The sequence below is a fragment of the Suricata suricatta genome, chromosome 3 (genome assembly GCF_006229205.1).
Source record: "Suricata suricatta isolate VVHF042 chromosome 3, meerkat_22Aug2017_6uvM2_HiC, whole genome shotgun sequence".
Classification (NCBI taxonomy): domain Eukaryota; kingdom Metazoa; phylum Chordata; class Mammalia; order Carnivora; family Herpestidae; genus Suricata; species Suricata suricatta.
The window spans coordinates 75,994,860-76,016,889 of record NC_043702.1 but is presented as its reverse complement, the minus strand read 5'-3'; the positions used below and the strand labels follow the sequence as shown (position 1 = coordinate 76,016,889).

The window sequence follows — 22,030 nt, the reverse complement described above, 5'->3', positions numbered from 1 at the left end:
GAGGAATTACGTCTTCTTTATGTTCAAATCCTCAGAATCTAACACAAAATGCACCACACAAAAGTGACCTCATAAATGTATGTCTAACAAAACTAAGCTGAACTGAGCCCATAATATGTGGCTTCAAACTGCCTTGGCTATAGTGTTTTTAAAATAAAATTAGGGGTGCCTGGGTGGCTTAGTTGGTTAAGCATCTGGCTTTGGCTCAGGTCATGATCTCACAGTTCGGGAGTGTGAGCTCTACATCGGGCTCTGTGCTGACAGCTCAGAGCCTGGAGCCTGCTTCAGATTCTGTGTCTCCCTCTCTCTCTTCCCCTTCCCCACTCACACTCCATCCATCACTCACTCTCTCTCTCTCTCTCTCTCTCTCTCTCTCTCAAAAATAAATGAACATTAAAAAATATGTTTAAAATAAAATTAAGCTAGTCAACCCCAAACCAGGGCATACCCAGAGGTGGGTTATAGCAATTTCCCTTCTAGGCTCATAAAAATGTTTTAAGAGATACAACCAGTGAGTCTCAAAGTGCCTGCATGCCTACACCCCCACTTCACTCTGGGAATGAAAAGAAAGTGGTTTTCTGGTATGTCTTTAACAGAACCAGTACCAAGAATGAGTGATGTGCAAAGCAGTGACTTTGAGTTAAAGGAAGCTCAGCCCTCTCTCAAATTCCTTTATCCTTTCTTCTCAAGAGGCTAATATGCTAAATGCTAGCCAGAAGTTTTTCATAACTATAAATTTTAGATTTCCGGGCTGGAGTTCAGAAGCTCTGGGCCCAAGACTGAACTCCATCATTACCAAAGATGTGGCACAGCCTCTCCAAGTTTCAGGGCTCTCAACCACAGCACTGGCAATAATGATAATTCCTTCCACAGAAGATTGCTGAAAAGTTTAAATAAGTTCATACCCTCAAGAGTCCTCTGCAAACTCTTCAGTGGTAAACAAATGTAGGGTATGATAATTATAAAAATAATGATGACAACATTGCTAGCATAACAGAGTAAGAAATCTGGAGAAAACTATACATATGTGCATGTATTCTTCAGTGGAAATGTTTGTTGAGATAAATTTATATTTAAGTGCCAATTAATTTGCCTACTCTCTTCTTTTGAAGCTTTAAAAAATTGAAGTCAACCTTTAGTCAGTCAAAACTGGCTAAATTCAATTGGTCAAAATGGAGTTTTTTGATTTGCTGATTGCTTATAAGAGTATTTCTAATCTTTTTTGAAGACTAGACCTCTTCAGAAATCTGAGAAAGCTATAAAATTCCCATAAACACAATTTCGGGGGTACTTGATATACCCATACCCCAGGTTAAGATCTCCAAATTCACATTTTTGGTGGGATACTGCCCTTTCTCACTTGCTAGCAAAGGAAGAAAGCTCTAAGATTAGGGAATAGGGGCAACTGGTCCTGATATATCCCCAAAACTTTGTAATAGGATTTAAAATTGAGAAGGCAGCAGATACTCTTAATGAGATCCAAAAGTTGGGCTAGTGTGAAGGAATCATTAGAATCACATATGTAAATTTGCTAAGGAAAATTAAGTAAAAATTCTTACATTAAGAAATGGATGTCTAATTTTTCAAGAGATATTAAAACAAGATGCAAAATAAGAGTATTAGACCATCCAGCACCCTCACCCAGAGTCTGTCCCTACTTCTTCCTCTCCATGAACCAGCCACCACAGAGGTGGATCTCTCACAATCCACCTCTGAGTACTCCCAAGTCTGGGAAGATTTTCACCTTAAGGAAAGAGGCTAGAGCTTGTTAACTTTTGAGGAAGTTATAGCCTTCCTTTTCTTCTATAGGTAAGAGAGGAATTAAAGACTAAAGGCCTACAGCTTGAGAAATGAGAAGGAGAGTGAGGTATGTGTCCATGTGGGACCTCCTCTGTCAACCAAGTTGTCTTATTCTATGTGTCAGGCAGCAAAGCCTGAGTGCTCATGTGGTACACCAAGATCATTAGCCATATCAGGGGTTCAACACTCAACTTTCCCCCCAACCGCACCCTAACTCTTCTGTCCAACTCTGTCAGGTAAAGCCAATCAATAGAAACCTGGCAGCAAGAATCGACAACGTTTTCTAAGATTCTGTGTTTGTTCACTTAACAGAGGAAAGTCATTGAGTCACTACAAGCTATGAAACACCTTCTGTAGACAAGAGAGTAACCACATGTTGATAGACATAGTAAAATTGCTTCCCCAGACCATAGTCCCTCCTCTTCAGAAATGAGCTAAGAGTGCTTTTCATTGAGCCACAAATTGGACGCCCTAATGTCCTAAACACAGGACTTCATTTTCTACTTTCCATATCTGCATCTGTGGTTTTGATGTGGTCATCAAATGGAAGGAATACAAAGCCTGTTTAGTTCATCACACTTCGCTTTTTCTGTAGGTAAATAATGGGACTCCTGACAGCTTCATTCTTAGACAAGTTATCCTCTCAGAAGGGTGGAGGGGGTCCCAGCTGATATTTTCATTGCCCACAGTGGGCCCAGGGCTACTTTCCTAACTCAGTCAAATATCTTTGGGCAAAATCAATGAAAATCATTCCCTAATTCTTTTTCATAGAGGACTTTCCATGGGTTTAGAAGATCAGAGCTTGGCATCTTCATGCTGTATAGCAATATTCATTGTAAGATTTTTTAAAAAAACATCCTAGTGAAATACTAATAAACATATATATATTGAACTCTGCCCCCTGTTCCTAACACATTAAGTACTAAACCTTGTAATCTCCTGAGTGACGGGGTTGTCTTTTGTTTCAATGAGACAACTCCTGGATAGCTTTATGATGGGGGCTGGTCACCAGAAAGACCAAGCCATGATTAGAAGCTTACAACTTTTCACCTCACCCTTAATTTTCTGAGGAGGGGAGAGGGGCTGGAGATGGAGTTAATAATCAGTCAAGCCTATGTGATGTGATGAAACCTCCATGAAAATCCCTAAAGGACACAATTCAGAGAGCTTCCAGTTTGGTAAGCACATCCACACGCTGGAAGAGTAGCACACCCCAGGTCCACAGGGACAGAAGGTCCTGCACTTGGGACCCTTCGGGACCTCACCCCAGGTTCCTCTTTATCTTGATTGTTCATCTATATCCTGTATTATGTAATAAACATAAGATAATGTTTCCCTGATCTATGTGACCCAGTTATTAGCAAATTATTAAGCCTGAGACAGAGGTCATGGGAACCTGGCGTTTATAGTCAGAAGTATGGGAGGTCCCAGACTTATGACTAGTATCTGAAATAGGGGAGGTCTTGTGGATCTGGGCCCTTAACCTGTGAGATCTGAGGCTAACTCCAAAAAGATAATGTCAGAATTGAACTGAACTATAGGACAGTAAGTTGGTGTCAGAGAATTTGGTCAGTGAGGTTAAAAAAAAAAAAAAAACCATTTGGTGGCAGAAGTGTGCACATAAAGAAGACAGAGCTTTTCCTTTCAATTCTACCTCCCTGTTAGGTATCACTGGAAATTCTAACTTGAAATCTCACATTTCTCCTATTATGATTCTGGAAGGAAGCAGAGAAGCAAGCACAGAGAAACTAAAGGGACTTCCCAATGTTGCATTCAGTACCTCACTTTCAGCTGGCTGTACTGTGCCTAGGATCCTCAGCTGGAAGGCTTGCTTACTGAACAACCCTGCCTGCTTGTCCATCTGTGTTAGAGCTACAAAATGCAGCTGAGCTAAAATGAGTGCTGGTATTGGAGCTGGTGACTTTGGCCAAAGACAAAGATGAGAGAACTGATGCTGACACCTACAGTAAGGAAAGCTGGGAAACAGAATACGATCAATATATAAGCAATATAATCATTACAGATACATGATCATTATAGTAACAGATGAAATAAAGGATATAAGACAAAGGGATGTATTGGGAGCCACAGATAAGGAAATGCTGGATTTAAATACATAAGAGTGAGTACATAAAGGAGATTTGATCTGTTTTGGAAAGAAAGGAAATGATGATACTGAAACATGCATCAAAGCCCATGACCCTGGGGCCACACTTCAAAAGAGAAGAGGTAAGTCGCACAGCGAAACCACTTTCTCCTCCAGCTGCAGCCGCACTCTTCTCTTACTGGATGGTTTGTTAGACGGACTGCTACCAATCACAAGCATTTCCTCCTAGAGTGAGTGTTATTTTGGATTCATGGCAGCCATTAGGAACTTGGTATTTGGGTGAGACTGGGATAAATAGCCAGATACAGTGACCTTCATCCTCAGCCACCCTCCCTTGGCTCATATTGTTATTCCACAAGGGCAGACCCAGTGCCGGTGAGGATTTCAACTGTCTAATGATGCCACTGTCCTGGCTGGAGTGCAACAGGCATATATTGCAAGCTGCCACTGTAATTTTAGATTTTCTAGTAGCCAATTTTTAAAATGTAAAAAGGAACAGGTGGGGAATTAATTTTAATAATATATTTTTACTTAACCCTATAGATCCAAAAATATTATTTCAACCTGTAATCAATGTAAAAATAACGAAGGAGCTATTTTACATTCTTTTGGTCATACTAAGTGTTCAAAATCCAGTGGATATCTTACACATAGAAGACCTGCAGTTCATACAATCACATTTCAAATGCTCAGCAGTCACGTGTGGATGATGGCTACTATATTGATGGGTGCACTTCTAGACTGGCATGTCTAATTTAGTGGAGAGACTGATGATAGAGCAATGTGAAAGTGATTTATTCTTTATCACATTCAAGTACCCACACTGCACACTCAAGTAAGGAAAAGCATGTCGCAATAGTAAGACAGCTTTTAAAATATGCTTTATATAAAAATTAAAAATAGATTTTTCTTTATAAATGACCACTTGAAAGGAGCTTTTCCTTTTTCTTCAAAAAAGATCAATTGCCCTAGCTTCCCAATCTTACTTAAATACCAACACTTTCAGCAGGCCAGCTCTTTATGGACAGTTCTAAAGTTCATTTCTGCCCAGCCCTGGGCAAATTTCAGGGTTATGGCATTCCTATTAGTGAAAATTTACTGTACTTAGCAGATTCTCCAAATAGCCTTTGGTTATACAATTAGTCGTCTGCCCTATCAGATACTAAAAACATCATTGAATAGACTTCATCATCCATAACTTTTCTTCCTTCTTCTTTACCAGAGACATCCCTTCCCACGAAATTCCTAAATAAGATAGAAACCTTGAGGTTCCATCAAAATTCAAGCAGAACACCAAATTGGGACCCAACTCCACAGAGGGCAAAGAAAAAAGTATTTAAAATCAGCAGTATCCCAGGAGAAAGTGGCCTGATTTGAACCAATTTAAAATAGGAACTTAGCATGGGTCTGGTCACCAGTTGAACATCTGTCTCTCTGCATTCTCTGTCAGGACTGCGTTCCTCAGAGCTAGCTTACCAGCCTAAATATAGACAGGGTAAGCCATTTGCCTGGGCTTTAAGAGTTAGGAGGTACACTGCCCGTGGCTGTCAAACTAAGCCATGTCTGAGAGATCACGCATGCATTTTTATTTTCTCCATGTCTGATTGAGAGCATAAAACTGTGCAAAGTCTTCACATTGAGTTAAAACAATCAGATCCTCCAAGAAAATGTGTGGGGACTCAGTTCTTTGTTAGTATTACTCCCACAAGTCAAAATGTTAAATGGTATCAGGACACAGGTTCTGTTTTCAAACTGCAGCTTTCGCATTTACTGATCACGGAGTCATTACGCTGGCTGAACATTTATTAACATGGTTCCATGCTGTAAATGGATGCAATGTTTTTGCTGTTGACTTTTCAGGGTCATATGGCAAAAATATTCTCAGTACTGGTGTTGTTAGGTCCCCCTTACTTATTTTCTCTAATGTTTGAGATTATTAAGCCAGGATTTTCAAGGAAGACCCCTCCTATTTACTTACCTTGCTCACTTGATTGGTCACTTTCTTGGCAAACTCTATGTCTGGAGGGTCTGGCAGAGATGTGAATTGAGATTGCTGTTCAGCGTGACCTTTTTTGTAGGCAATCTGACAGAATAAAAGACAGGGATGCTCATAAGCCATAGAAAATTATTCTACTTCCTGTGTCCCGTTTATTGGCATTGTTGAAAACGACGATGTTTTCATCTGTATTTGAAGTCTTGAACTTCAGTGTATCACATAACAGTAACTTGTCCCTGCAGATGCTGCATGCCCTTACTCTCAGTGTTAGCAGTGACTTAAGATTATTAACCCTAGATCTGTTTCCTTCCATTTGTCTCTATGCCATGATTTGCAATTGAAATTATTCTGCTATGTGGCAACCTCAACTCCCAACCTCTTGTCTTTACATCAGCTATTATACCCCTAGCTCTGGATCAACTCAACTACACACTTCCTCTATTCTTATATCCAGGATGACGAGTGCTACTGAAGAAAATCATACAGCTCTATTGTTTGGATAATGATACTGTGATAAGCATGATTAAAAGGACCATTGGAAGAAGGTACAGAGATGGGGGAGTCTCTTGAACCTAAGCCCTTAGCTTGAAGTCTGGGATCCTACCTAGTGATGCATGCTGTGAACAGCTTGCTTGAAGCTCTGTGCCCAATACTCTGAATTTATGGCATCCAATTGCCACTTTGCTTCAATGAAGCTTGACAACCCTATTATGCAGTCTCTACTTGCACTGGCCAGTGTAACACCCCAAGACTGTCCTTAGGCCCCCCAGTCAACTCTCAGCTTCCTCTCTTATAAAGGGAAGCTGTATATACATTTAGCTTTCCCGGTACTCATCCCTCCCTCCCTCCTACTGCATGGCCCCGAGAAGCAACCCTTATAGGGCATGAGTCCTGTACTCAGACTGCTGATCCCTCCAGTAGCCCTCTGGACCTAGCTCCACCATCACCCCTTCTCTTTCTTGACAGCTTCAACTGCTCCCCCTTCACTAGCTCCTTTCCTTCAGTCTGTGAAAGGCCTCTCTTGTCTTAAAATAGGCATCATGTCCATTAATCATACAGCCCCTTCACTCTTGCCCTCCTTTTTCCTTTCACTACTGACTACTCAGGCCTTTTCTCCCACCAATCTTGAGCCCTGCCTCCAACAATGCAGAACTATTTGTAGTTCCCCAGACCCACAAAAGCCTCTTATGCCTCTGGACCTTGTGCCTGCTGTTCCCTTTTCCCTGGAATGCCCCCAGCTCCACACTCTCCCCATGTGCCTGCAAACTGTTGCTCATTCTCCAGGTCACAGTCACCCCTCCCCAACCCCCCTGACCTGAGGACCTTGTCCTGGGATCTCACTCACCTTTACCCTTACTTCCTTTAAAAGAATCATCAGATGGCACTGTGATTGTTTGCTTAAACATCTGTACCTCCTTGGACTATGAGCTCTGGGATGAGCTCATTTGTGAACCGTTGTGGCTTGCACAGAGCCTGACTAGAGTGAAGGTTCAATGATTGATTTCTGAATGTGTGTTTTATACACTGCAGCCTTTGGGGGAAATCTCAAGAAGAGATTTATCGTCCCAACTCTTCTACTACTCACTTGTGAGACTTCTACAAATTATTTCTCCTTCCATGTGGCAGTATTATTATTTACAACATAAAGAGGTTGGCTAGTTCCAAGGTCCCAGTCATCTCCTTCATGGTTTAACCAAATCTAACTTTTTCTTAGCTTAATAATATCTACCTCCTGCCTATAACAAAAGCTTTTATGAACATTAAATCAATGGAGATACAAAAGACCAATTTTAAATGTACTTATATTAATTCCACAGCTCAACCTTTTTTTAAGTAGTGAAGACTTTATTTTAGTCATAGGAATTGGTATTTTCCATGGCTGGCTAAGTCCTCAGAGAGTATGCAACATCCTATCAGGAAAAATGCTTACTAACTATGACATTCTGTCAAAAACTTTCAGAGAAATCAAATCTAGAAGTCCTAATTTCTTAGGAACCTTATTCAGAATTCTGTCTGGTTAGAATTCTGCACTCTGGATCAGCTTAAGGACTCTCCTGGGGTTTGCAAAGTACTTTGTCTCTGCTTAGATAACAAGAAAAAAATAGTACGTAGGGTTCAGAGAGACCAGAAGGTGGTACAGGGGAGGCAGAGAAAGCCTCTGAACCCAAGGCCTTAGTCTGAAATCTACATGCCTATCAAGTGACACGATCTGTGAACAGCAGCTTGCTTGGGGCTCTGTGCCCAATAACTGTAGAAGTTTATGGTGCTGACAACAGTATTAATAGGCATGTTGGTAATCTGACACTTCGTGCATAGTTAATCTGCAAAAATAAATAAATAAATAAATAAAAGCCATACCTTAACTGCCAAGTTTTTCTAAGGATGGGAAGATTTTACTTCATTATTATATATTCTCCATTATGTATCCTATTGAGAGATCTCAAAATACGTGGCCAACTTTAACTGTTCAAAGTCCATAGCTCTAGAGTGACCTAGAGTGGCATGGAGGTATCCCTTCATGTCTCCATTTTATGGGTTTGAAGATTAAGTGTCTTCTTGGAAAACTCTTCCTAGGCTTACGTGACATGGCATTTCCTGGTTGTCCTTCAACTTCTCTGTTCCATCATTCTTTTGCTGGCTCCTTTCCAGATGTCCTAAGTGTGGCGTCCTCCAAAACTCTGTCCTTGGCCATACACTGTTCTGCCTCCCTCATATATGGTCACGCCGTCAGCTGTCACTTTTATTCTGATGACTCTCAAGTATTAATTCTTTCCTGCTCTCACACCTATGCAATAGTATGAAATTTCTAATTTATCCATAAAATGCCTTGATCTCAATGTTTTTTTAACCTCCATTTCTCTTTTAACAAATGCATCTTTACCACTTGTAACCCTATATACCCAGACTACCAGTCTTTGACATTAATTCCTCCATGGCTTCTTTCTTTTATCTCTAATATCCAATGTCCTTAACACTTTTACAATACTTACTACCTTTAGATTCTTTTCTTCCTCTTTATGCATGTTATGCCTTTGATCCTTCTGTACAACTTAAAATAGCCTTCTTAAAATTATCACAATTTTTATAGTCTCAATCTATTGTATTGTCCATAAAATTTTTCCATATCCTACTTTTAGCATATTGTTTTCCCCTCCAAAATCATATGATGCCTCTTATTGACTACATATCATTTCAAAGCTATTTTGCCTGATTTTAAAGGTCCCACTGCTAGTTTCTAAAACAGGCCTCCTAACTAGGCACACACAGCATTCACTTTCTTTGTCCTCTCTAGACTCATTTCACTTCTGTCCCTTTGTTCAACTGCTTGCTCTACTTGAAAAGCTTTTCCTATTCATCACTGCCCATTCCCTTGGGATTGCCACTTCCACATGGTTTTTGCTAATTGCTTGCACGTGCCCTGTCTTTTAGCAAGTATTAGACTATAGAATTTGCATTCTAAAATTTAAAAAAATTTTAAGTTTTTTTCATGTTAATATATAACACTTTCATCTTATCAGCCTGATTATAAATTCTCAGAGGAAAGGATGAAAACTTGTTATACTTTTCTATCCTGCTAGGTATAATGCATAATGGACTTTCAACAAGTAACTATTGATCACTTGATAAAGGTTACACAACAGGATTATATATTTGAGATACAGAACCAAAAAGCTAATTTAGAAGCAAGAGATCCCTGCACATCAAAATGGGTACTGTGTACTAGAGAGCCTTAAATTTTTGTTATGGCTTCATTAGTTCCTAAATTACTCTATGGAAAGATAGGAGTATTCCTATGCTATATTTTAACCAATTATATGCAAACTGGGAGAGTCATATGTCCACTAAGTTTGCAAATGATATCAAGTAGAGAGGCAATAAAAAATTAGACCTCAAAAGTTGGAAATGCCTTCAAATGAATATGCATAATTCCAGCACAGGGCAAGATAGGATCCTAAGATCCACTGGAAGTAAATCACAGTAATTTTCAAGACATCCAACTGACTTGTTACATTCACAGGGAATATAAGAGGGTCTAGTTGACAACTGAATGAAAAACAACTTGTTATATCATAAAAGAGTACTCCCCCAAAGACTAGAGTAGTAGTCTTTGGATTTTCAATGTGGCATCTAACAAATCCAGGGGTCAAGAAATAAAGAACCTCAAAACAAGGGGAAGTGCTAGAATTGAATGGGGCTCTCTGCCGCTGCTATTGCTTTAAACCTAAGGACTGAAATCTATTGGGCTGTTTAAGTTCCTCTAATAAACTGTTTTCAAGTTCTAAGAACTAAAAGTCTGGCCAGTGGGGACTGCTGGATTTTTACTAACTCCGAAATATCCTCCATGTACACCCAATAGCAAGAGCTTTTTGTGAACTACACAAACATGTTTGGACAAGTATGTAGTCCACATAGAAAAAGGGGGACAGACCACAATTTAAACTTTATAATTAGGATAGCAAATCAAAATCCTTCAATAACATTTTTCACTTAATATAATTGGGAAAGTGGCTATGATCTCAATAGGTTTTAAAAAATGCCCCTGTAATGTCACCAAAAAACTTCAACTCCAGCCAAGTGGGAAGAGGGCACCTGCTGCAGTGTAGAGAACACTGGCCATGGGCTCACAAGACCAGGCCTCTAATCTGAGCTTTGCCACTAATGACCTATGTGGACTTAGACTCAGGTTTTCAGCTATAAAAAAGTAAGATGGGACTAAATTATATTTAATATAAATTACAAAACCCAATTTAAGTAGACATCACAAATTATAATGATTCTAGATGTATTCATCTGCAGTAATGACATTTAGTCTTTTTGAAAGAACTACAATGAACATGTGGCCAGAAGACAGTTTGAAGTGCTCTGATTCCACCATCCCAATGAGGTTGACTGTATTTTACTTACATCACTGAGAGCTTTCTGGGCTTGCGCAACCCTCCTCAGCTCTGGACTATCATTGTATGGGTAAAACAAGCTCTTGTCAGCTTCCCAGTCTTCAGTGTACAGTTTCTAAATCAGAAAAGAGTGAAAAGTTATGAGAAAGTGAGCTCACACTTACAAGAAATACCTAACTTTCAATGCATCCATCAATGGCAAAAAGAGCCAATGGCAGGGTGAGAGCAAAGGTAAATGGAATCCACAGATAACCTCCCCTTTTCCACCTACTGAGTCATATTTATTAATAGCTTGTCCTGCTTCTCCTGGCAAATCTTATTTTCAGAAGGTTAGATGTGTCTGATTTGGTTTCATCTCTTCTCTGGGACTTAACCTACTTCCTACAACAAGTACTAATGCAAGTATAAGGAGCCAGGAGGCACTTAGCATAGTTTTGGTCAGAAAAACATGGAGTAAGAGTGATAGCCAGAGATACCCAAAGCGTAGCCCAGGGTCTATACTTTATGGGTCTCTCAGAGCCAGTTCCCTGGTGCATCTTCGTTCTCCCCACATGTTCTTCCCCAGGGGTTGCTCAGGCTCCTGCCAGGACCCTCTGCTCCACTCTATTTAATAGCTTTCTTCTCAGTTCCCCCTTGTCAACACCTATCCCTGCAACTTGCATAGCTCAGGGATACTCAAAAAAAACGTTGAGGAACTGCATTCCCGATTATCAAGAGAACTGGGTATTCCTCTAAATTACATGCTGGAAGGACACAGGAAGGCAGAAGTTCCAACAGAGCAGAAGCCCTTACCTTACTGAACATGGCTGTGTTCTTAACTGCCTGGACAAGTTCAGGGGCATCAGGGGGAAGCAGGTACTTATCCTTGGTGTCTTCCCAGTTCTGCTTGTATAAAACCTAGACAGAAAGAGCAGAGGACGTGTGGTTGATGTCTCCTCCAAGGGCATGAAGGTTTAGGGAACACAGTGCTGTAAAGTGTTTCGTTATCAAAATGCCCTCACACAGGAGGCTGACCTGGTGCCTTTGTGTTTTACTAGCATCAACTGTGAAAACATGGACCATGTAAACATCCCATAATACTTTGCCTATATTAGTAAGCTTTTATTTGAAAAGTGATTTTTTTAAAACTAAATCATGATTATGATTCTCTATAGATTCCTTTTAAAGGCCACAACCTTATTGGTCATTGGCTGAATTTGGATAGTAAACGTTTTTCTTTTGACTTATATGTTATTTTACAAATGTTTTTAATTACCTGCCTACATTTGAAATTTGAGGATTTCTCATAAAAATAAAGCTCCCTAACTTCTTTAAAAATAAATCAGAGGAGCACCTGAGTGGCTCAGTCGGTTAAGCGTCCAACTTCAGCTCAGGTCATGATCTCATGGTTGGCGGGTTCAAGCCCTGCGTCGGGTTCTGTGCTGAAAGTTTGCACAGAATCTGAAGCCTGCTTCAGATTCTGTGTCTCCTTCTCTCTCTGACCCTCCCTGTTCATGCTGTCTCACTCTGTCTCTCAAAAAGTAAATAAATGTAAAAATAAATAAATAAATAAATCAAAGACTTTGGAGACACCGGAACTGCACTCTGTAGCAGCTGCCTCAAGCCAAGTTGCAGGGCTTACGCTCTCCAATCCACTACAGGTCCTATAGCCACTTCAGTCATGAATGCAACCTTCCTGACATGTGTGGGTACCAGAGCTCATAATGCTCCTGGATTCAAGTGAGACTGGTGAGCAGGATCAAGCTTGCCCAGTTTTCTCCTCTAATGCCAGGTAGAGGTACAGGCTCTTAGCATCCCAGCCATCTATAACATGACCTCACCTTACTGACTTGCTGCGACACTTTCTTTGCATGTTCAATGTCCTTTGCTTTTTCATCTACGTGACATATAGTTTTAGCAACATCGCCATCCATTCGATACTTAACCTGCAGAAATAATGTAGAGTTTATAACAGGCATGCACATGTGAGTATATTAAAGGATCTCTTCTAATGAAAAAGCATTAGCCCTATGACTCAACATCTCCACCACAAAGCAGAGTTTCTGCATTTTAGGCAAAAAGCTGTATCCAAAAATTTGCAGAGTACCTGCATTTATTGCAGATCTGCTTTCCTGGCTGAATTTCAGCCTCCCTGCACCGCTACATGGAAGACCACCGTGAATTCGAACTCACCATCTCATATCTCTTAAGCTACCTTGCTAAGCCAAGCTTTTAGAGGTCTGTTGGGGTTCACATTTACAGCAACATAATCTATAGCCAATACTTCCTCTAGATTTCTGGACTGGCTCACAGTAATTTGATTCCTCATTTTCTCTACACCAATTAAAGCCCTCAGTTTAATGATGGGCATGTTTTTGGCATGTCTCTCCTCTATTTTAGCAATGCAGCCCACCTCACTGAGTTGATCTTGTACTTTCTTGATTCGGCGAAGTTCTGGGGTATCGGATGTGATGGCATATGGCTGTCCTTTAGCTTTCTCATATTTCTCTTTGTATTTATTCTGAAAAGAATATCAGATATTAGCCTAAAACCTGACAAGACAGCAGCAGAAATTTCAGGCAATGTATTTGTCCCCAGCTGATTAAGAAAAAAATCCTGCAAATTCTAACAATTATCAGTTACAACAGCTTTTTGTCCCCTACCCTCACTCTCAGCAAAAACTAAAATAGATTTGTTAATTGCTCTTCCTAAACACAGTTGGATACTTGAGACAGTAGAAATTTTATGACAGACTATTGTCTTGGAAATGCGCTAAAATGATTCTCTCAATGTTTTTATTGTCTAAATGCACACACAAAAAACCTGAACCTCAATAATTTTAGCAAATGTAGAAATTGTCTGAAAAGATTTGATTGCTAATACAATGCAAAAATATTCAATTCAGGAGTTTAATCTCAGAGGCTTAGATAGCTGAGACACCAGCTGAATTAATGGAAAGTCTGAATTACGGAGTATTTTGAAAAGGAATGCAATTTTATTATTTCTGCTAAATATACAAGGAGTTCTTGCTTTAATAACAATGTGCATAATTTATCATTATTAATGCTTCAATAGTACTCTTGAATGTAGTCAACAATCTAAATTATACTCTTTATTTTATCACTAACCATTTTAAAAAATACTATAAACCTTTGGTAACATTTTCTTCTGCCTAGCAGAAGTTCCAGAATATTAGTGTCAGAATTTATGAGATTTTATGGCATTAAACTGGCAAAAATTTTTCTATTTTTGCCAAATACTGCAAGGATAAAGGAGATGAAATAATCTGGTTTTTGCAGATCACAATCTTAGAAAACTAGGTTTTAGATCATTCAAGAATCTAAACTAGAAATTTACCATATAGTCCCCAGGCGTTAACACTAAATATTTACTGATCAATCACAACAGGATGCTTTTGACAGAGCATTTAGTCCTGTATAATCCAATGTTCCCCTGAGCTTCTGTTTTTTTTTTTTTTTTTTTTAAGCCGCTGGAGGCTATGCCACGGAGTGAGAACTTAACCCACTCGGACAATCAACAAATGAGATCCATTCAGATGGGTCTCAAAATGCTTCCAGTCGGTATAACTTGTTACAGTATAACTGTATGTGGGAAGTTAAGGACCAGGACCTTCAACAGCAATGACTCTGGGCCTAGACTACACATGAGAGCGACCTGGGCAGCTTTTAAAAATCTTTATGCACAGGTTCCAATCACTGATTAGACCAGAACAGCCCGGGTATCCATAATTTTAAAGCTCCCAGAGGATTTCAACTGTATGGCCACAGTTACAATCCACTGACCTGGGCTTTAGTGGATTATTCAATCCTCACTTCAGAGGAGCTCTCAATCTGATGCTCGTTTTCTAAACTACACGCCCCTCCTCACTGTACACTTCCTACAGATCTTTTTACATATTGTTAACTGGTCTACTTTAGGGGCATCTTGCTCAGGCATAGTTTAACTAGACGTTATTCAGCTTCTCTGAACTGATTTCAACTGAATATATTCATGACTTCATTATTCTAGGTTGGCTAACAAATCGTGATTAAATATCAACAAATGCTTATAATTGGCCTTTTGCTTATTTTGGGGGAATAATTTCAGAAAGGATGCTTTCCCTGATACTGCAATGGTGCAAATGAAAGGAAAATCAAAGAGTGAGAAGAGCTAATTTTTCTGCAAAATAAGTTGTTGTCTCATATGAGGTTGAGAAACAAAATCCTGCTAGAATCCAACACAGAGTTGGTAAAGATCAGTAATTTCTCAATAATAAACCCAGATTAGCAGAAATGGTTTGAAACTTACAGGGCTAAAGAGATCCTGCATTTTCTGACTGTGTGCAATGTAGGGGGTCATGAACTTCGAAGCATCCACTTTCTTCCGGATAACCTTCTTCCTCTCCACTGGCTTGGCCGGTACTGGCTGTGCTGACACTGGCTGGGCCAGTGCCGGTTTGGAAGTTTCTGATTGCTCATAGTCAGATGTGAATGTCCGTGTTGTCGTAGTTTCATAGACTTCTGTTATCGTCTGAAAATGGGACATGCCGTTCAACATTGTTAGGTAAATAAGAACCGTGCTACCATGATGTTGGTATATACACATTATTCTGACCTTGTCAGACTTCCATTCCTAGTGTTATTCCTATATATTTAAAACAGGCCAACACAGGAAATAATACAGTCAGTCCATATGAAGGTACATCACATTACATAAATCTGGATGCTGACTGTTCAAGATGGCATGGAGCAAAAAGTTTACTCTTTAGTAATTTGCTGTCAGGCCTTAAATTTCTATTTGTAGAAAAGAACCCAAACACCTTAAGGTTGGATGAAAATCAAAAATACAATATTCTTAACCATTTAAAAATCTTAAATTGCCTACGTAAAGGAAAAGCAAACATGTAATCAGAGAACAAAAGATGAAGATGATCAAATAAAGCTCAAATTCTTGATTTTATATTAACGTGTAAATAAGTTTAAGAAAAAGTTGGTTGCTTGTTTCACAGGTCTTTAGGCATCCTCCCCTGCAGTCTAACACAAAGAAAAATCAACTCTAAAAGAATGAATCACATAATATTACAAGTGATTAGCATTCTTTTGGCTTAGTTAATTAATCTGAACTGGAGTGCCATTTACACTAATAAATGCTTAGGTGGACCAGGATAATGACGACAACATAAGGGGGTAATTGTTCTTACAACAGTCCTAGGCATGCAGTAGGTGGGAAATTACTGTTTCTTAAACAGCCTGTATAGTGGAAGAAACTAAGGCCCAAAGTTTGGGTCTATTCCAAGGTTCAAAATACTCTATGTAAGAAAAGGTAAGCAGCCAAGTCTTCAATCCATCTCATAGCATGATTTCCTTCACAGCTAGTACCATCTGTACCAAATGATGAAGAGAAACTTAAGTAACAAGGAAATTGTACATCTATGACAACTTCCCCTAGGGTTGTCAGATGATTCTAATAGGTGGCTTTCTGCCCATTATTACTGATGTACAGTGGATGGTGAGAAATGAACCAGTTCACAGCATCTACAAATGTTAGGTTTCATGCAACCACAGGCTCTTTGAGCAGGTTCCAGGGATAGCCATCCTTTCTGTCAAGATCAAGAAAAACCACTCTATTCAGAAAATAAAGCATGAGTGAGGGATTTCACCTTAGAAAAAAGTTTCACCTTGGAATATTTATGGGAATGGCTTACTTAGAATTCCTAATGTGCTAAAATCTGAGTATCATTTCATTGCATTGTTGAGGACAAAGGCTTAGAGGTACCATCTCTGTTGGCAGAGACGGTGCCCCACAAGTTACGACTCTATCCAATAAAACTGCCAGCTCCCATGCAAACCGTATGTCCAAGGCTATGTGGGTGCTGCAGTCACAGAGTGGTGATGGCCATGAATATTAGTTTAATGAGCACCACTTACACCAGAAACACCACACGAACAATGGGGAAATGATCCCCAGTCACTTTGGATACGTTGGATAGCAAGAACAGTGACGTGTTCTGCCAAACATTCTTGTACCATCTGCTGCTGGGCACACGTAGGTGAGGGATTCTTCTCAAAGTCTCCCTTTGCCAACTCTGCAGCCCAGGGAGTCTGTAAGAGGGGAAGGCTCTGCCTGCTTTAATCAGCATGCAGCTCGTGCAGACACGGGTTGGGTCTTACCTCTCCTGGCACCTCTTCATAGACTGTCTCTTCTGTGTAATACTATAAATAGAGCACAAAGAAATAATCATGAGAACAAAACAGAATCCCCCCTCCTCTGCCTCAGCTGAGCCACTGGGTTGTTTCACTAGCTCAGCCGGTGTGCACTGTTTGTGGGAAGCAAGGATACGAGGGAGCCTCTTCATATACGGGGACCCATTTTAGTTTCGTGAAACTTCAGGGAAGCTGAAGTGAATGCTACCAGAGGAGGCAAGGAGATGAAGGGTGATGAGGAAGGTATCTGAGGCTGGTTACTTATTAGGGGCAGTTATTTTACTTTTGACAAGTTAAGACTTTTTCTTACAGTACCAGGGCAGAATTTGCAGAGAAAGTATACTAACAATATCCTGAGTTATGTGGGTTGGGCAGGGAAAAAAAAAAACCTTGCCATAACTCACTGTTTGTGACTAACAATAAAACAAAACAGAAACCTCGATGTGAATAAAATTTTTAACTGGATGGGATCATGGAAATAAGAGACCCGAAAGCATATACACATCTCGGTTATGCATATGCCATCCCAATTACTAAGGAATGAGAGTTTCTTCCAGAATTGGGGAAGAAAGCATTTGGGACTGTACAGAACAATGGTCATGAAAGGATGCAAAGGGGAAAATTTACAAATGCCAAGGGGAGAGGGGGAAAATGCAAAAATCTCTCAGCACAAGATGTGGGAAAGTTAGGCAGCGTTTGTAGCTGATGGTTGCGAGGTGCCTGCAGCCTGGATCTTAAATCAAACCTACTTTTGTTCTACTTCTGACATCATTGGCAATAAATAGATGCTGATGGGAACTGGCTGACATTTTGTTTCAGACGCGTAAGGGGAGTGGAATCCTGCCCCCAGCCTCATCCAGCAAAGCTGGGTGAGCAGAAGCAAAGCCTCAGGCCAAGGCACACAAGGAAAAGGATAAAGATGAAACATTTGGCTCATTTTCTCAGTCAACTAAAAGTCTAACATTTTCTGCTTCGTTTTTCTTTTCCCCGGCACCAAACCATATACTCAGGGAGAGGGGGAAACACGGACTCCTTAATTTTCCTCAGCTGGCCTCCCTCCTTTTGCCCCTTGGTTCGGCAAACTCTTTATTAAGTTATTTGACCAGTGTCAATAGGCCACAGGCTCTATTTCATCTGCAGGAAGAGGACTAGAAAATTTGCCTAATGCTCCTCACTCTTGGGCTTTTTTTGCTCCCGTACTACTTCTTGAATTTAAAATCTAATTCTAGGGGTGCCTGGGTGGCTCAGTTAAGTGTCCGACTTTGGCTGAGGTCATGACCTCATGGTTTGTGGGCTCTGTACTGAAAACTCGGAGCCTGGAGCCTGCTTCTGTGTCTCCTTCTCTCTCTGCCCCTCCGCAGCTTGTGCTCTGTCTCTGTCTGTCTGTCTCTCGCTGAGAAATAAATAAAAATTTAAAAAATAAATAAAAATAAAATCTAATTCTATCTGTACGTCCTTACGCAGAGTGACAGAAATCACAAGCTCCTACGGGACCGAGAATTTCTCTTTTATATGCTTGTGCCGTCATCACATGGGAAATCTCACTGGGACATTTTAGGGAATACTGTTTAATGCTGACCCACACAGAGCCATGCCTGTGGCCACACAAAACATCAGGCACTCGGGAAGAAATCTTAAACTAAAATGCATGATTCACGACTATTTTGGATTTTCTGAGCATCCAAGCAAAAGCAGCTCTTTGGGAGCTTATCCAACTTTACCTTTGCTGGGCTCTCACCATCAGTAAACGTATATCAGAAAAAAATGTTACTTATAAAAAAAGTAACATTACCCAAATGGTTGACATTAACATATATGCCAAATCTCACTTTTTTTTTAGAGCTGCGCCACTAATCAGATCGTACATCCCTGCTTCTTGTCCTTCCTATCCAAGTTTAAGTTTGAGTAGAGAGGGATGGCACAATTTTATTTAGATGTCCAAAGTCCCCAGAAGATATATTTTTAAAGCTAGTTCCTGTTTTTGACCTCTTCCTTGACCATCTTCTCAAATTTGTCACCATCCTGTTCTTCATGGCGTCTTTTCTGAGGTCAGAGAAGCCTCGGTTGAACACTCTCTGGCAGGAAGTCTATCCATTTAGCAACTGCTGGTCAGACCCAGAAGCAATAATAGGAACAAAATGGCAAGGGTGAGATGCCTAAAAATAGCTCCCTCAGTTTTTACAACATCTAGTTAAACCAATCAAGTCTAGCATTAGGGATAACTTCCAGTGACCAATGAATACAATTATTAAAAAAAAAAAAAAAAAAAAAAACCACAGGATTTTTTTTTTTTTTAAGTTGGAGACTAAAAAGTATTACTGATATTACCACCATAGGGAAGGAAATTTAATTTACAACTGTGTGTGTCAATGTTTTCTTTGTTTTTTGTTTTTGTTTTTTATTTTGAGAGACAGAGAGAAACAGCTCATGCAGGGGAGGGTCAGAGAGAGAGGGAGATACAGAACCTGAAGCAGGCTCCAGGTTCCGAGCTAGCTGTCCGCACAGAGCCTGACGCGGGGCTTGAACCCACAAATGACGAGATCATGATCTGAGCCAAAGCTGGACACTTAACCGACTGAGCTACCCAGGTGCCCTCAACTGTGTCAAAGTTCAATAGTCATTATTCTGACCCATAGGAATGTATGTAAAATGCACACACCAGTGCTAATACTGAACACTGAGAATGTAGCCTTTGGTGTTTATGCCAGAGAGGTGAAGTATTCTACTGTAGGAGATTCATTCTGTGTTTTGTTCCCCTAGATCTTTCAATAATAAAAGCAATTTCATTTGTAGAATAACAATTTTTTTCATCTAAATATAGACTGGCCACTAAAATAGCCTTCCAAAGACAAATTTTGGTACCTTCATTTGGAATTTGGTATTGGGTACCTCTTAAACTTAATTTAATTCTGGCAAAAAAGCACAGATTTTCAAAACTACCTCCAAGTATCATCGGCACTTGGAGATTTTCATATGTTTAGATCATCCTTAATTGTAAGTTATTAAGCACTTTCAGATTCAACAGCAATATACATGGATTATAGTCCCTAAACCTTTAGATTTTATTTCTAGAATGTGAAGCTGAAGGCAAGAGGTGATGAAGAAAAACCTGAACATGATTTAAAAATTTTTATAAAGTCATAAAGCCAACAATTAACAGCTTTGTAAAATGTGTCAGATGTCCAGAGGAAGTTTTTCAAGATGTCCACTTCAGTCTTTGCCTTTTTTTTCCCCCTCCAAAATTTAAAAACAAAAGCTAGTCTTGTTCTCTTAGGTAAATATGATAGGATTGGTCAGAAAGCATGGCTCCAAATGTCACTTGTGTATGGTAAATTTATATTTACAGGTATGCGTGCACATTTACATATAATCTCACATAACCTCATCTATATTATTCTGAATATTTCACCCATATCACCCGATAGAGAATCCGATGGTTGAAGCAATGCGCAAATAGCTCTTTTTCTCCCTGACTGCTCTGCAAACACTAAAAAACAGAGTTCAGTTTTCAGAACTTTCTCTTCATCTCCCCTGTCCCTTTGATCAGGAGAGTTGGCAGGTGGGAAAGGAGGAGGTTTAAAAGATAAATTGGAACCCGCCTTTCCCCCACACCGAGTTTTCCTGAGAGTTTAAAGAAAAGCGTAAGTGGGAAACAGTGATATTTCTTTTCAATTCTAAATCCCACATAATTATAGTGAAACTGAACGTAAAATATTCCTTTCTCATGCTCTAATAATGAGCCTTTGTGAAGTTATAATAGACAATGTATTTTTCAAATGATTAATTCACCTACATGGCTTCGATTGTCGCCACATAAAACACTTGGCTGGCAAGTCAGGAGTTTCCATCTTACCTCCACCACCTCCTCGTATTCTTCGTCATCGGCCATTTTCCCAGAGTAGGAGCGGCACCCTATAGACTTCGCATATTCCAACAAATAAAAATACATTAGGCTCTCTCCCTCGGATTGAAATCGTAACATCATAAAAACGGAACTTAAGACTTCTCCATCCCACATATCCATATATTTTTGCAGGCCAATCGAGAGAAGATATTTAAATACAGGTCTAAACAACTGAGGCTTCAAATTGCTTTCTCTTGATTCCCTCAGGAATGTGTTAAGTATTGGTCCTTCCAGCTACACGATCAATTTAGTTAATGGCAAAACTTGTAAAAGGATGTTGAGGTAAGAAAGTGAGAGGGTTTGGATCCAAAGAAACAGTATGTCTATTTCTAAATACTTGCGGGAAAACATTTTCGAGCAAAAGTGTTAGAGAAAGCGGGGGTCAGCCCGGCTCCCGGAGGTTAGAATTTTTCCCCAGCACCAGAATGCTAAGAAGGCTGCTTTCGGTCCCCACACTGCTCCAATGCATGTTAGCATTCCAGCCTACACTTGAAATTAGAACACAGAAAAACAAATCAATTGTTTTAGAAGAAAAAATAGAAACCTCAAGGCAAGGGGGTTATTTTCCCCCCCAACACCATTGGCTTCTATGGATTTTCTCTTCTGTTTCTGTAGCTCTTCCTCAAACCTGAAAAATAAGAAATGTTTAAAGCACTGATCGAAGTGTATGTAAGATTGTGGGTCTTTGGCCTAAGCTTCTAATTTAGGAACTAACAAAAGTATCTCCTAAGGCCTTCTTAGTTTGACACCAGAGAATGGGACTCTCGTGATAAAAGTGGATGATGACTTGGAGCAGCTGTCCCTTCGCCCAAAGATATTTGCCATGTAAACCAATACCCGACCATGGCTGGTTTTGTTAAGCTAGTGAAACTGCCACTCCTTCTGAGGCAAATGAAGCCCAGTAGAACAGGATAAATATAGGAATGCAGAACATAGATCCCTTTTCATCCTAATATATTTAGAAAAAAAAATCAAAGGCAAAACATTTTTGAAAATTTGTCTGTTTAGATGAGAAAGCCAACTCAGTAAAGTAAAAATTTGGTTAGTAGAGGACTTGACTCTAATCACACACCACACTGCGGATGTTAAGAAGTGCCTGTGTAGGGCAATAGGGTGACAGACTCTTCTAGTCACATTTCCATCACT

At 39.9% G+C, this 22,030-nt stretch overlaps 1 protein-coding gene across 1 annotated transcript in view; it reads right to left on the bottom strand.

The window, feature by feature from the left end:
• NEB (nebulin) overlaps positions 1-21,506 on the bottom strand; it is a 206,526-nt gene extending 185,020 nt beyond the window's left edge. Inside the window, exons 1-9 of the mRNA XM_029934594.1 lie at positions 21,429-21,506; positions 20,834-20,899; positions 16,948-16,989; positions 15,086-15,307; positions 13,191-13,298; positions 12,619-12,723; positions 11,591-11,695; positions 10,809-10,913; positions 5,886-5,990 (exon numbers count right to left, since the gene is read on the bottom strand). Coding sequence (XP_029790454.1) covers positions 5,886-5,990; positions 10,809-10,913; positions 11,591-11,695; positions 12,619-12,723; positions 13,191-13,298; positions 15,086-15,307; positions 16,948-16,989; positions 20,834-20,869 — 828 coding nt within the window. The 5' untranslated portion in view covers positions 20,870-20,899; positions 21,429-21,506. The remainder of the gene's footprint in view (positions 1-5,885; positions 5,991-10,808; positions 10,914-11,590; positions 11,696-12,618; positions 12,724-13,190; positions 13,299-15,085; positions 15,308-16,947; positions 16,990-20,833; positions 20,900-21,428) is intronic.
• Between the last annotated feature and the right edge of the window lie 524 nt (positions 21,507-22,030).